At 37.6% G+C, this 16,241-nt stretch overlaps 1 protein-coding gene across 1 annotated transcript; it reads left to right on the top strand.

Annotated features, from left to right (window-relative positions):
- Positions 1 to 5,175: 5,175 nt before the first annotated feature.
- On the top strand, positions 5,176 to 15,288 carry frg1 (FSHD region gene 1). The gene is made up of 9 exons (XM_079683061.1): positions 5,176 to 5,330; positions 6,494 to 6,561; positions 7,774 to 7,896; positions 9,603 to 9,660; positions 10,513 to 10,627; positions 11,862 to 11,966; positions 12,148 to 12,239; positions 14,546 to 14,656; positions 15,136 to 15,288. Exons 1-9 carry the CDS (start codon positions 5,272 to 5,274, stop codon positions 15,170 to 15,172), a joined length of 768 nt encoding a protein of 255 aa, XP_079539187.1. The 5' UTR covers positions 5,176 to 5,271; the 3' UTR covers positions 15,173 to 15,288.
- The last annotated feature ends 953 nt before the right edge of the window (positions 15,289 to 16,241 follow it).

Below are 16,241 nucleotides of genomic sequence, written 5' to 3'. Positions count from 1 at the left end.
CTGAGAGGAGGCATTGAAAATCTAGCAGGAGAAGAAAAAAAGGCAGTGTGGAATCCTTGAACATAGTCCTGAAAGGAAATGCCACAGGTGTTTATCCATTAACTGAACTCCTCTCTTCCATAACCTGCAGCGAAATTGCCATAAGACCTCTAAATGACTGTAGACTGTAGTCAATTTCCAGAGCCAAAGCCCCATGAAGTCAAGTTATACCGCAGTCCAGTCCAGCATGAAAAGTATTAAGTCAGGCTCTCTATTCATCCGGGGATAAATAGCTCTCCTTGCACTTCTCAAGTTAATCTCCTTACTTATGTGTCTTTTGTTGATAAATGTTTTGAAGCCTTCCATTTAATAATCCAAGAATGAATATGCATGTTAGGCACTTTCTTTTCCAAAGAGCTTTCCTTTTCAATCTGTGTTCAGTCACAACCTGAGAATCTGTTACGTAATTACCCTGGGACAGGTCATTGTAGACAAGGGACATCGGAATTCATTGCAGAAAACGTCATTAAAAAAAACTGCCATTAAGGTTTGATAAATAAGATGTAATAACTGTAATTTATCAAGCTCTTTGTGCGCTGTGATTTATTTCCTATCTCACTTAAATATTGTCATCAATTTATGTGAATTATAGAGTGAAAATAAACGCACATTACTTACACCCAAAGGCTTAAATAGGCCATACATTTAAATCCTCCACATGTCCAACATCTCGTCTTCTCCCCTGTGTCACTCTCTGGAAATAACATCATTACGACATTTTTAACTAAGCAGCCCCGGGGCACTGAGCTACAGGATCGATCATCATCTGTCTCCCTCTCTCAGATGGCATCCTCATCATAAAGGTTGTCAGTCTGTACAAACGCTCACAGTGAAAGCCCAGGAAACACATCGTGAAGGAGCGGTGACATTGACAAAGTGAGAGTGCGGCCATAGTACAATGTAACAGCACGCTGCCACTTATGAAAACACCTGCTCCACGCTGTCAGCAACTTAACCTTCTATCACCTCAACTCCCACTGGAGGATTATATCTGACAGATGTAGGCCAGGAGGGGGTCAGGGGCGGGGTGACAGGGTGAGGTGGAGGGGGGGGATTGACAGAAGTGACTTCATCAGGAAAAGTTTGTTGGAGATGGATGAAAATAGAAAAACAGCACAGAAAGAGAGAAGGGAGAGCTATGGGCAAAATAGCAGGGGCAGATGGGGCTCATAGCCATGGAAGGCAACCCAGGAGAAGGACACTGTGAAATAAAACCAGGACTGAGAGGAGTGGCGCCCCCCAGTCCTTAATCAGCATAGTAAAGCCAACCATGAAGAACAAAGTCATCCGAAATCCTATACTTCCAACGGCGGGAGTCCGCAGGAACATCGCAGCGGATGGTGAACTGGCCAAGATGTATAGAGAAACGGGATGACTGGAAAAGACGATGGAGAGCTCGTCTGAGGATGACCTAGAGAGAGAGAGGCAAGTCTCTGAGAGTGGTGATTAGAAAAGGTATGAGGGGGCGGTGAATGAGAGGCTTCATGAGCCTTTGCAACAAAAAAGCAGCTGCAATTGATATCTATACATCCATTTCCTGCTGCTCTTTCAGTGCATGCAACTGGGTATAAGTTAAGTCAGGCAAGATGTCCAACATTGTGCAGCAAAGATTAAGGGAGCACCATGATCTATTGGATACTTTGCATGCCTATAACACACTTTGTATTACATTGTGAAACAATTCACTGGAGTAGTAAGTAATAGTTAAGTAATAATAATAATAATAGTAATAGTAATAGTTAAATATGTTTGACCTAATGGTGTGCTCAATGAAGAGTCAAGGGATCCCCAATATACACATGGATTGACTAGGCAGATATTTCTGTTTTAAAGAGGAAATATTATGCTTGTGTTCAGGTTCATATTAATATGTTGTGCCTATACTGTGACATGTTTACATGCTTTAATATTCAAAAAGTACTTTGTTTTTCTGTGGTGCAGTACCTCTTTTCAGAAATAGTTTGATGCAGCCATCCATCAGTTGTCGAGATATATCACTCAAAACCAAAAACATCAACCTCATTTTGGCAGTCAACGTACCAAAACAAATGTTAGGTGATCACCAAATGATTAGGTTTAATTCTCTGGAGAATATGTAACAATTGCATGGCAATCCATCCAGTATGTTGACCTTCCAAAGTGTTGGAAGGTCAACTCAAAAACGTCAAGCCCTTTGGCTAAATATAAGTTAGCTTAACCCTCATGTTGTGTTTGGGTCTCCCGTGACCCGTTTCAAGTTCATGATATCCTCCACAACAGCTATATAAACACTACAAAACAGATTTTGAGAATTTTTGCCAAGTCTGAAGGTCTCTAAAAATAAAAAGTGTATAATTTGCTGTTCGGGGAAGACCCAGCAGAATTGTTGTGGGTCACTCGGGGTCAAATTTGGCCCAATCAAAATTCTTCTTTGACTTTAGACGCCCCACCCCCACCCCCTTCATCCACTGTAACAATAATTTCAAACTTTGTTTGGGGAGATTGTATTCTAACAGTCTATTATAGTCAGATAACGTAATGATCCACTGTCTTCACTAGAGGGAACATATTGAGTGAATTGAATCACAAGTTTTACTTAAATATGTGGTGTAATGTTTTTTGGGGCGATAAAATAAAGTTACAACAGGATTGTACGGTTATGAATGTATAACTTAGTTATGATGTAGTTAAAACAATATTGGATGATAGTCATTCTTTTTGAGTGTTTTGAACTGAGATAAATCATGGGTCAAAAACACCATGAACGGTAACAGCTTTCGAACACAAAACAAGGGTTAAATAAAAAATAACACTACACTTTGTATCATTTGTGATGCCTATTTGAGGACAAAAACAAACACGACTTCACTTCAGCCTTAAGGAGTTAATTCCTTGTCAGCACTGTTGTGGGTTTACAGTACATATAAAGGATGATAAATGATCTTTTTCACAGTTGGAAGGCAGCTAATGGAGCAGGGAGGCAAAAGGCACTTTAACAAGGACATGAGAGACACAAAGGACATTGAAGTGTTCCTGAATTAACTCATCCTTCACAAGATGACAGATTTAACACTTAGACTCTGAGAGGTGTAATATATACATGATGTGAGAAGAAAGAAAGAAAAAATAAGTTAATAAGTGCCCAAACAAATAATAAGATAACCAACTGAAGGCTTGAGGATCATTTTTTTTAAAAACAACACTATCAATAATTGAGGCCTATTGAAGTAAGATTGTATTTGTTGAAAATACAAATAACACATATCTGACGTTTATCCAACAAAGGATACCAAGACCTAATGAAAAAATATTTTAAAAAAGGAATTTACTTTAAAATGTATGACTACATATCTGATGGTTTATTGGAGTAAACATGTGCATCACTGCAGTGACAAAATAAACACCATCAAAAATTACTTTCACAACACTGGCAACCCATATGTTATGGTGTTATGGCAGCTTCAGGTATACTGTGTTTTTGCCATTTTGCTTGACACTGTCTTCAGTGGGCCTTTTGCAAGTACTTATGGGCTTAACCACTCATCTCTCTCAATGAGTTATGACTGTTTAATCCCATCAACAACAGGGATAGCTGTCAAAGTATCATTGAATTTGACGAAATGACAGAGAGAGTGGGATTCAGTTTAGGCAGGCTAAAATGTTGAATCATGAGTTCTGAAAACCCCACAGGCTAACTTCCTTTAAGCTTACAAGACTTTTTCTAACAGGATTAATCCTCCTTACTCTGCAGTAACTTTCCTCAAGCACAGCAACACAGGGAGTTTCACTAAGATAGAACAGTAGTTTCTCTCCTGCGCCACACGATTTGTATAGGAGTTATTATGGTGAGTGTGGCTGAGTTTTGGGCGTATCTTAGTTTTCTTTTTTCAGTTGGATAATTGAGTTCCTACCATTTGAGTTTTACTGCACTGAGCAGATAACACAAGCCAGTGTCTAATTTATTTTACTTCTTGAGAGTTTCCACAGATGATTTATAAGCTCCTGTCACAGACTCCCGATTGGGTCCTTCCTGTTAAACAAGGCAGCATTAGCATAAACATATGAGGACACCGTTGTCGAGGTCATCCACCTGCGCACCTTACCGGTTGATTGGTGTTACTATTTCTGTATTTGAGATAAGGGTGTCAGAGGGTGCGTGTGTGTGTGTGTGTGTGTGTGTGTGTGTGTGTGTGTGTGTGTGTGTGTGTGTGTGTGTGTGTGTGTGTGTGTGTGTGAGAGAGAGAGAGAGAGAGAGAGTGTGTGTGTGTGTGTGTGTGTGTGTGTGTGTGTGTGTGTGTGTGTGTGTGTGTGTGTGTGTGTGTGTGTGTGTGTGTGTGTGTGTGTGTGTGTGTGTGTGTGTGTGTGTGTGTGTGTGTGTGTGTGTGTGTGTGTGTGTGTGTGTGTGTGTGTGGTCCCATGTGAAACCTATAGAGCCCTAGACCATATAGGCTTTGTACACAACAAAAAAACTTTAACTGTCTTCCAAAATATGAGGATAAGAAACACCTTACAATTGAATGCAATCTAGTTGTATTAGCACTTCTATTAGAAAGTACAAGAAAAGTATGTATTTTGTTATGAGACTCTTGCATTAGAGTACAATCTAACATTGATTGATGATTGTATTGTTTTGCAGAGTACAAGTGTTTGTCACATTGGCACCCTATTAATACTTTTTTGTAAGTATGAAAAAGGTAGTGTGGTAGATGTAGGTTGGTATGGAATGCCATTTAAGCCAAAATTAAATAAATACATTACAGTGTAATGTATACATGCATATATACATTATTGTCATTATGAAATACAAGTCTCTTGAAATAAATAAATGTGTCATTATGAAATAAAAGTCTCTTGAAATACATAAATGAGTCATTATGAAATAAAAGTCTTTTGGAATAAATAAATGTGTCATTATGAAATAAAAGTCTCATGAAATAAATAAATGTGTATTTAAATGTACATGTATACATATTTATTGCCTAATTTATTTATTTCAGAATTTATTTCATAGGCATATTTACATATATATGTATTTATTTAATTATTTATTTAATTTTGGCTTAAATGGCATTCCATAGGTTGGAGACAGAGACTGATTCACAGCGATAAACGCACAGTTCAGCACACTCAATATTGATCTGGACTGAGTGGTCGGATGATAACCGGAAAAAAAGTTGATTGAGCCTCCACGGCCACCGTACTTGTTGTGAACTAGGAACAAGCAGACAGGCTAACAACTAGCTAAGCAAAGCAATGGCTGAATATTCTCACGTTAAGAAAACCAAATTGGTTTTGAAAGGTCTTAAAAAAGGGTAAGTGTTTATTTGAATGAGTAACATCAATCGCTTGTGTCTGCGGTGTTATTCACGGCTTGCTAGCTGTGTTTGTATAACCAAAGCTAAAGCTAGCTGATGCTAACACGTTAACGTAAATAAGCAGTCTTAAACTTTTAACAACCAGCATGGTGACAAAGGCTGCTAAACATCTTCAATCTCACTCGGCTGTTTGCAACAAGCTCAAAAACACTTTAGCTCCTTTTTTAACTCGTTGGCTCTCTCATAAATCAAAGTGTTTTATTTTTGAATAAACGAATTGCCCCCAAAGTAACTTTAACGTTAGTTCAACATCCAAAGTAAAGTTAGATAACCTCAGTTCAACAATTTTGCGGTGCATTAAAAAACGTATCGTTTAATTAAAGTCTGTGAAAACCCATGAATACAGTCAGTACCAGATGCCAAATAGTACTGCTAAATGATAAGACACATGAGATCAACTCCATACATAAAAGTGTGACAAAAAAACAAGAAGATGTTCATAGAAAACACAAACTTACAAAGGGCTCCATCATTGTGAAAAAAAATGTATATAAAGGTTAACGTTAGTTTGACTCTTTCTTTAGCAATCTCTGAATAAAACACGATAGTAAAAAATATAGACATCAGTGCCTCACAACTTAGCTTTAGATGTCATTACTGTTTTTAATTTGAGGCACTTCTGAGTTTCTTAATTAGAGGTAATAATTAACAATTAAACTTATACATATAATTCACTTTGTTGTTATGATCTTAGATTAAAAAAATCTAAACATTTGTAAAGGTATTTTGCATCACGACTAATTTATTTAGAGACCTCCAGCGTTTTAACCTCTCACCTCGCTGCAGTGATGTTCAGGGACATAACTGTTGTGTTCGGTTACAGCTGAGATCGGATTCACTTTCAATCAGAGAGGCGGTTAAAAATGCTGTTCCGCCTGGTGTTTAGTAAATCTTTATAGTCAACAAGATTGAGTATTTTCTGAAGGTCCTGCAGCTCCGGTCCTAGATCGATACTTTGTTTGGTTTTTCATCTTAAAAAATTATTAATATATCAGTTATTTCTCGTTGATTTTAAGAATATTGCAGTTCTATTCACAAGGACAACATATTCCTCTTCCATGGATGAATTTGCTAACCTGAATTTTTCATTTTTTTCACAGGAAAAAGAAAAAGAATAAAGATAAGAAGAGTAAAGAGGGAGAAGAAGGAGAAAAACCTGATATTGTTTGTATGTCTATCTACTGTTTGTCAAAATATTGCAGACAAAATATTTTTGATGTCCTCTTAATGGTCCCATTAATCTGTGAATATACTTGTAGCATGCAATGTTGGTGGGTGGGACAAATGAATACAGACATATTTCTCATTCTAATCTGCATATACAAATCAGCCAATAATAACACAATCAGTGCCTTGAATGTTAAAGGTCACCTATTATGCAAAATCCAATTTTTCATGTCTTTTTATACATAAACATGTGTCCCCTCTGTGTAAAGAGATTCTGAAAGTTTCAGGAAAAAAGACCCCCTCTCTTTTTGTCCTGATCCATTTATATAAAAAGCAGTCTGAAAAAATTAACTGATCAGATTTTGGCCACTTTATGATGTCATAATGATTTTTTCGTTTGTGTAACCATTAGCCAATCACCAACCAAGGTAACCCCTTGGTTGGTGAAAAAAAAACACTTCTTCTTCTTCTTCTTCTTCTTCTTCTTCTTCTTCTTCTTCTTCTTCTGCTTTGGGTTTACTGGCAGGCCGCAAACCACTTCACGGCGTATACTGCCACCCGAAGTCCCCGGAGTTGGGGACTGGCTTCAGTAGAAGCTGCTGGGACTCCCATCACTCCACCGCTCCCATGTTTTTTTTTGTGTTGCCATAAGTTATTCTCTCTCCGTTGGTGCGCAGGGCTAATGCTAATAATGCTAATGCCAGCAAATACAAACTTCACAAAACTTTTTTTACGGGGTGCCCAGCCGATCGAAATTGGTACTTTTGATCCCCAGGATAGTACCACCTCTCTAGCAGGCACTAAAAATGGGGTTAAAAGTTCTTAGAACTAAGTTCTCTTTTTGGTGTGAACGCAAAATTCCAGGCACTAACGGAACTAAACGGGAAAAGTACTTTGGTGTGAACGCACCTATTGTGTTATTTTTAACCAAATATCTCTGAGGGGAGTGGCCCCTTATTTTCAAAGTAACAGACAGAGATTCAGCACTTTTGAAACAGGGCTGAAACTGTTTGGTATTTGGAGCCAAACACTTCAGAGACATGTTTGTATCTGATATCTATAATATATGAATGAGAAACAGTACAATAGGGGACCTTTAAAAGAACTAGAGTTTTCTGAATGAAATATGCTCCTTCAAGCTTCTTTGGCTTTCAAGCCCACAGCAGCATCCAGTGTCATTTCACCTCGTGACATGTGTCCCTCTGCTCGCCAGGTGGCTGGTGGTGTGTCAGCAACTTTGGGGACATCACTGGATTGGTTGCCATAGAGATGCAGAACTTCTCGTACATCCATGCCCTAGACAGCGGGCTCTTCACAATCGGTGCACCGCACAAAGGTAAGAAGACGGTTTCTGGTTCCGGGCCACTCGCACAGCTCTGGGGACCTTTACACACTTTGATCACTTTTTCTCAGCACAGTAAAACTTCTCTATATTGAGGGGAATAGTTGAAAGGGGGGGTCCATCCTAAAATCTAAAATACATGATGACCTCTTGCCTGTTGTGCTATTTCTATCTAGATTAATTATCATGGATAAAATAATTAAATGATTAATTCATAATAAAATTATAGTCAGTTGCAAAAACATTTATTTGGATTGACACATTCATTTCATATTTGATATTACATTTTGTATTGAACTGCCATAATGTAATATCTACTGATATATGTAGCACACAGAAAAAGAGTGGGGCTTTCCCTGGAGGATTATAATGCCAAATTAGCTGTTTAGCATTTTCATTTTGCTGCATTTTAGATGAAGAACGCCTTTATGTGCCCACTAATGCTGTGGCTGTACAAACTTGAAAGACCTCATTTTGAGTGTACTGTAGGTTGGCTGCAGGTGTTTCTTTTGCCTTCTGCCCCAAAATAAGTAAGTATTTAAGTAGTAAATCCAGACAGCAGACTGAAAAAGCTGAACAGGGGTTGAGTTAAGGGTAAGGACGGAGCTAGTTTTCACTCACTTCTGCCTCTGGGCATACTGAGGGAGTGGTGCTCACTGAAGGAAACACTACTCACAATTAATTCAGTCCACGTTTTGTGACAACCAGAGGAAACGGCTGGGAGATTAAAACATCCCAAATCCCTTAGTGGGTCCTCATCCTCTCCATGCACATAAGCTCGTTTATAGGAGATGAAAGTGGATACGAGCTAGCAGTATAAAGAGAGATTAGAGATTTCCCCTCGCTACTGGTTATTTCCTGCAGAGACGCCCTGCTGTGAACGATGCAGCGTCTCACTGAAAGAAAGTGTTCGCATTCTTCTTCAGGTCAGAGGACCATGCTGATGTTCTCTTGACCACTCCAAGGGTCGCCACATGACATATTTCAAAGATAATCAACCTTTGGAAGAAGCAGCTTGTGTCACATTGTACCTTTACTTTATTAATGCTTTCCTTGTTAATGCCTTGCAGACTCTGCTCTCCTTTGACCTGATGCCTCTATGACGCGATACACATTGAGCTTAACTTTGAATTATTGTAAAGGTCGCAAGTGACCTCATCACAGACATGTCACTTTTAGGAAATCATTAGGAACCCAGAAGACCTCAGTGTGAAAGAAAGCATTTAAATGCAACACAATACTTCCTTATCTTATTCTAAATGTGTCAGTGCTGATGAAGTGGACCCAGATCCCCACATCACTACTGAGCAGAGGGTTTGCATTATTAATTAAAATAAGTGCATTACTTAAACATGAAACAGGTCTTTAGTATAATTACCCTATGAGAAGAGATTAGGCACATTTTGATGATGGCACATTAAAGTTAAACAGTAAATAATTGAATTAGTCAATTGTTATTGTGTAGGAAAGTTTGTTCTGATAAATAAAGATCAGAGTTTGGTTACGGGTCAATCATCTCAAATTACAACATTTTTTACTTTGCTGCCTGTTACAACTTTATTGGTGTGTTTTAAGAGGTAGAGAGGTTCCTCATTTATAACTAATCGGAATTTTAATAAAAATCTGTGTATGGACCAATATAAAGACAAAGCAATACTAATAACTGTAAAATCTCTTAAATGTAATCCTTGTTTATTTAGAGGATGAAGGACCTGACCCTCCAGAACAGCTGACAGCCGTCAAGGTCTCAGACACGAGGTGAGGAAGAAGAGACAAACTGTGCAGAGTATTTAAATCCACGGCTAATCCTTTAGATCAGTGTTTCTCAAACCTTTTCATACCAAGGACCACTTAACCAATAAAAAAACACTCGCGGACCACCTGATTCCACAAATATCCAAAAGCACATCGTTTTTTTACAAATCGTCTGAAAATGGTACAAACAAGTGGTAACATGTGTGATGAAGGTGTTTATCTGGGCTATATCATGCAATCGAAAGTGAAACTTAAGCTAGCTCCATTGCGGAGATATTCCCGCGAGAGTGCGGAAAACTTTTATTTATTTATTTATTTCAAATGTGAAATTTTACCAATATACTCACGGGCCACTAGGGGGCGCCCAGTGGTCCGCGGACCACACTTTGAAAAGCACTGCTTTTAGATGTACTACCTCACTTCTGCAAGGACTTTTTATTGTGTTTAAATGTACGAGAGTAATTTACCCTGTCCTCATGGTGGTGCTGCTCACTCTGGAGCCATGGCTTCAGTTGTGCATCTCAAATTAACTCTCTTATAAGTGTTACACTTTTATTTGTTTAGCACCTTTTTTGAAGAGTTGCTATAAAAGGTGCTTAACAATACAATGGAAATGCCAACAACATATATTAATTCACAACGTTTAAATAATAGGTCATTTCATTTTGTGTAAAAGACGTTACAGATACACTTGTAAACCTTTCTTGTTATGAAGAGATAATAGTATTGAAAAGCCATACAAATTAAGCTTATCGGCTTTAAAATGTTTTATCAAATTCTGTGTTCGGTCTTTTGAGGCAGTGAGTGTTTGACTGCGGTCGTCAAATGTAATGTGGTAATGTTTTGCCGTTGCAGGATAGCCTTAAAGTCTGGATATGGCAAATACCTGGGTATCAACTCAGATGGTCTGGTGGTGGGCCGCGCCGATGCCATTGGCTCCAGGGAACAATGGGAGGTGATCTTTGAGGAAGTGAGTGGATCTTTTTTAAGTTTCTCCTGATCTTGGTGCATGTGTAGATTTAACCCAGCAGGTCAAATGGGATATATAAAAAAAGAGGATGGTCTCAAACACAGGGCGATCCACTGTAGATTGAAGACTTGATTACAGACTGTAGAGAGAGATGACAGGAAACTCGTAATCAATGAGGTCAGAAAGAAACAGTGGACATTAGACATTTATATTTGTGGACAGTCTTATGAGTTAGTGTTTTATCCCCATTGATGAAATAATATTTGAATGTTGTTTTGTATTACATCTGATGACTGTATTACTCATTTGTTTAGCATAGACCCTTAAATTCCAAATTGTAATTGCTAACAGCTTACAGCTTATATTTGTTATTGTCCTCTATAAAATGGGATTATTGAGTCAACTTACTATAACTATATACTAAATGATTTTGTCTTTATGGTGTGTTTCTCCGTTTCAAACAGTATACATCGATATGAAAGTTAATGTATTCTCCCAACTTTTTCTAATATGATGAACTAATTGGGGCTTAGTGGGCAGTCATCTTCAGATTTACTTAAGCCACTTAAGTCGTTATCCAAGCAAAAATGTCAACATGTCCTTGGGTTCAGCTTCTTAAATTTGACAATTAATACCTTTCTTGTCATATATCATAATAAACCGATTAAGCAGGATTTGCACCGTCTTTTAAATAATAATGAAAAAAATTGGGGTGGACATTTTGACGTTTAGTTGACATGGCCATTGTAAACTGTACGATAAATTGCACATGGATTGATGATGAAAATAGTCTTTAGTTATGGATAATGCACTAAGAACTACTCTTGTTAAGATGTATTTCTAAGTGCAAGTTCTCCATGGATTCCCATATAAACAACTTTAATTGGTTGAAATAAATAAACATATGCTTTGCAGTTGAGGCACACCATGAACAAAGGGACACTTTTTCTATCGCTGTCCCGTGCCTTTCACGGCTCGCCTCATGGCAGATTGGAGAGAAATAACACTTAGCTGCAGTCATGAGCGATGAATTAATTATGCAGAATGCGTTTACCTTATCACTTTAGCGCACTTTGATGCTTTTTGAACCTATAAACAACCTGCCCGGCACAACCTTGAGACTCTTTTACATCAAAAATGATGCAACCTTTCATGCCTGTCACAACAACCAATCCCACTGCAATTCTATCTAATCTACTGCCCCCTCCTCTGTTTTCCTTCTGTTCTGCCTCAGGGTAAAATGGCTCTCCTGGCGGCAAATAGCTGTTTCATCTCCTACAGTGAGAGCGGGGACCTCGAAGCCAAGAGCAAGACAGCAGGGGAGGGCGAGATGCTGAAGGTGATGTGTAAATTTTGTTCTGCCACAAGGTTGCACGTTAAGCCTTTCGTTTTAAGCATGCATTCTCTGTGAGGTCCCGACTGTGGAGATGTTCGTGACCTCTCTCCGGGGTGTTCAAGGTATTTATATTTAATGCAAATCTTCTCTCTCATTGTTTTTTTTATACCTGAATGATAATCAGATCCGATCAGGTGTGGAGCGAGAGGTCAAGCGTAAAGATGACATTGCAGAAGAGGACCGGGGCAACGTGAAGACATGCGAAGTCACTTATGTGTACGTAACCTCCACTTTGTTTAACTTGATAACAAGCAGCTCAATCAACAACAAATGAAGGGAACCCATGATGGCTTCTCTCTGGATATAACTCCCTAATAACTGCTTGACCTTCTCTGTTCGGTTCGGTAGACCCTTTGTGCTGCATATAGTGTGAAATAAGAGCCAATCAGAAGCTTTCTTTACCCAAGTGCTATCAGATAAAGTGACAAATGCAAAGCCCTAGCTCTGTAAATAGGAAAGAAATATCATACATAAATATTCCTGGCAAGCCCGGGGAAAAGGCCATGGATGTATAAAGAGAAAGGCACGGTAAATGTTGTGTTGACCTTAAATATATTAACAGTCTTTATACAGAATTGCACCACCTTTAACTCTTCTTGCCTCTAAAATGGAAGTCGTCTGATAGGGTTCGCAGTTTGACATTAATGTGTTTTAAGGGGGTCACAAGCATAGTGAAGGTTTTTGCTGCTCTACAGTCAAATGAACCACTTTCAACAGTACAACAACTCAGCTTCACAAATGACCAGAGTGTAACCACCTCCTCTCCGCCAAAAACAATTAAAAGTTTTACAAACATTATCTTTGAAACTTGTTCAAGGATTCAGGGGATTTATTCTCATAACATTATATGCCATCAGAGCATTTGCGTACAATGAGAATTGGTGTCTTGGGTGCTCTCCATTTATACACAGTATTTCATTTGATTGATTGATTGATTTATTCACAAGTTTAAATACAAATACACGTACCGCCATAAGACATAATGGAGACATGTTAGATGGGATACCCTGATAAGCTATAGGAAGACACTAAACAGAAAGTATTTACATGACATATTACATATACAATATATATACATATTAATTGTACACAGCTATCATACAGTGTTATATACATACAGACTCACAGAGAAACAGTCATTAAAATGTGATTGAAATTCATGGAAAATGTATAGTTGTTATCGAATTACTTACATCGGTATTTTGGTAAAGTGATAATTGGTACTCTAATGTTTCATAAAGACTCCCTCTAGCAAATTAGATGTTGTTTTGAAATGCTTTATGTTCCTATTCAAAAACAGAGAACTTATTATGCAGCACATGGAGTATCTCTTGTATTTCTTTATCTTGCTGTTTTAAACCCCGGAGGTGGCTTTTGCCTTTAAGCTGTTGTCACATTGTGTCAATAATTACACTTTGAAAGCAGCCTGATGTAGTTTGAGCAGTAAACCTTCCAGCCTCCTTTGGTATGAGTGCTGAAGCACTTTGTTTTGATTGAGGGAAAAATTGATGGTGATATCCTTCCCATTATCTTCACATTGTGTCAGAAAGCACCGGCAAGACTTTGACAACAAAATCGCAGTGTGTGAGAGGACAGGGTTGAGTTACCGCCTCATCAGTCCCACGCCTTTAAAGATGCAATTGATGGTCTCCTGTTAGAGTTGGAAGAGAAAGTAGGCAATCCCACATTTCAGCTTCCGATGCTGGAAGTGTTTTATGCACGGGCCGCCTGTAGCCTGTTAAGTTCTAGGCAATATGTTTGAAGCGCTTTTTTTGCTTGGCATACTTTGGATCGTGTTCCTGCTCTATTATTTCTTTTAGATGAATGCTGGGGAAATGGACTCATCATGCTGACATGTTGATAATAGCTGCCCTTGAGCCTGCGTCTTGATGTAGTGTTTAGCGTCTAAAAGGCCTTTCAGGATGGAGTGCAGCCCAGGAATCATAAAACACAGGCAGAGCAGAGAGACTAAATATCAAGGAAGTTTCTGACTAGATGCCTCAGTTTGTTACGGCACTTCTGTGGTAGATATGTGAACGCATTATTAAGGTTGCTTATATTACAATAACAGATTATTTGAAGATGCCCCATGCGCATTTGCATGTTCATGAAGGTTCACACTAACAAAGGGAGGATTAAGTCCTCGCACAGTGCAGTGGTACCTTTTTTTACATATATAATTAAGCTGAAATTTGAATAGTAAAAACATTTCCACTTTTTAATTGGTAGTACATTATATGTTGATTTGTGGCAGCTAGTCAGATTAGACATTAAGCTTTAGTATTTAGCTGCTATTTTCAACATTTAGATATTCTGCTTTTTTGAATACTCAGGCTTATTGTTTGGATTTTATTGTTACCGTTAGCTTCTATCGCCTCAGTGTCAGTCCTCAAAAGAGGATTAGTTGTAATTATTTTATGTATTTTGAGGGGGAGTCTGTTTATGTGTGTTGGATTCTGGTGTTAAGTCATTTGCCTTTGCTTATCCTTTTTTATTCTTATTAATGTCTGTGTGATTTGCAGGAAAAAGTTTCAGAGTTTTCAAGATCGACGGCTCCGGGTTAATGAAGGAGACTCCTCCGATCTCAAGAAAGCCAGAACGGATGGGAAGTTTCATGAACAATTGCTCGACAGGTGAGAAAATAAGCTCATTAGATGTGTATCTCAAACTCTGATTTGTTCATTCTAGTATTAAGGAAACATATACACACGAAAGAACAGTTGAGCTGCTAATTCCTAGTTTTCACTAACGGTATTCAAGTTGTGCTAAATAAAAAATCCATCAAACTGTGAAATACTAGGTTAATGAAAGATTGGCACTTGAGTTTAATTTCTGAAGATTAATACAAACACACTTTATACAACATTTTTGAAAATGTAAAAATAACAAGTTGCAATGAAATGTTCTTAAATATGTTTTCTTTTAAAAAAAACTATACAAAGCTGCACATTTACTTGTAACTGTATTAAAACCCAAAAAGCAATTACTTATACCAACACAGTGGAATATAAATATATTAGACACATAGACATGAAATGAATTATCATAACAGAAAAAAGATCGAATGCTCAGTAGCAACACTGACTGTAACATGTCTTTCCTCTCATTACAGGAGAAGCAAAATGAAAGCAGACCGGTACTGCAAGTGAAGACTCTACTTTTAATTTCTTTGCTACGGTCTTCATTTTTAAATGTGTTACCATTTGATGTGACATTTAATAATTTTCCTATTTTTTTTTTTTAATAAAATTACATGGTCAACTGAGTTGTGTTGGTCTTTGTGTGTTGCTTATATTTAATTCATCCAAATGGTGACAATAAAATAATTGTTTTCACCCATTGGCAAATTCTGTAAATAAATAAGCGTATTCTTTGTAGCAGTGATTTAGTAAGTAAAAGAACCAATACAGCAACTTAAAATAAACATACATGTAAGATTCCAATAAAAGTCCTACTATCATATGCCAAAGAACTTAAAGGATCAAAAGTAAAAGATCCTGTTCTGCAGGCTAATGCCCCTGTGAGGGATTTATAATGATATTGTTAATACTTAATACCTAAAGTTTGGTATACAGTGATCCACTTCAAAGTATTACAGAATTAATCGGAGGGGTTATGGGGTGCAAAAAAAGAAAAACAAAGTTCTGCTACGCACATTTTGGTACCACTTTACAATAAGACTAACCTTATAAAGGGTTTACGAATAGTTTGTAATTAATTAATTAATTAGGTTGTGAACACTAAATCATTAATAAGCTTTTATAAGACATGAGATAAACAGGGCAACTGTGACCAGTTGCTTGCCAAAAAGTGAGCCCACATACTGTGTGTACTGCTAAGTCTTATATTGGCTACTTAGCTTACTTCGTCTTCTTCATCAGACAGCATCCTTGGTATCTGTTGTTCACTGAGTTGATTCTCGCTAAGTAGCCAATATAAGGCTTAGTCATCTTGCCAAATAGTGAGCCTGTGTTGATGTATGAAAACTATGTTAGAACTGGTTTATAAATGGTTCTTAATGATTAATAAAATGTTTACAACCTAATTCATAATCTAATTATAAACCCTTTATGATTCCTCTATAAGGGTAGTCGTATTGCAAAGTGGTACCCACATTTTACTTATACTTTACTTTTTTTGTCAGAGCAGATAATATATTACTGTATCATTATATGAGCATATTTGTGGAATAAAATGTGGTTGTAAAAGATAAAGACA

Source organism: Notothenia rossii (assembly GCF_949606895.1).
Source record: "Notothenia rossii genome assembly, chromosome: 1".
Taxonomy (NCBI): Eukaryota; Metazoa; Chordata; class Actinopteri; order Perciformes; family Nototheniidae; genus Notothenia; species Notothenia rossii.
The sequence above is the reverse complement of the archived record's forward strand: the minus strand, read 5'-3'. Positions and strand labels throughout refer to the sequence as shown.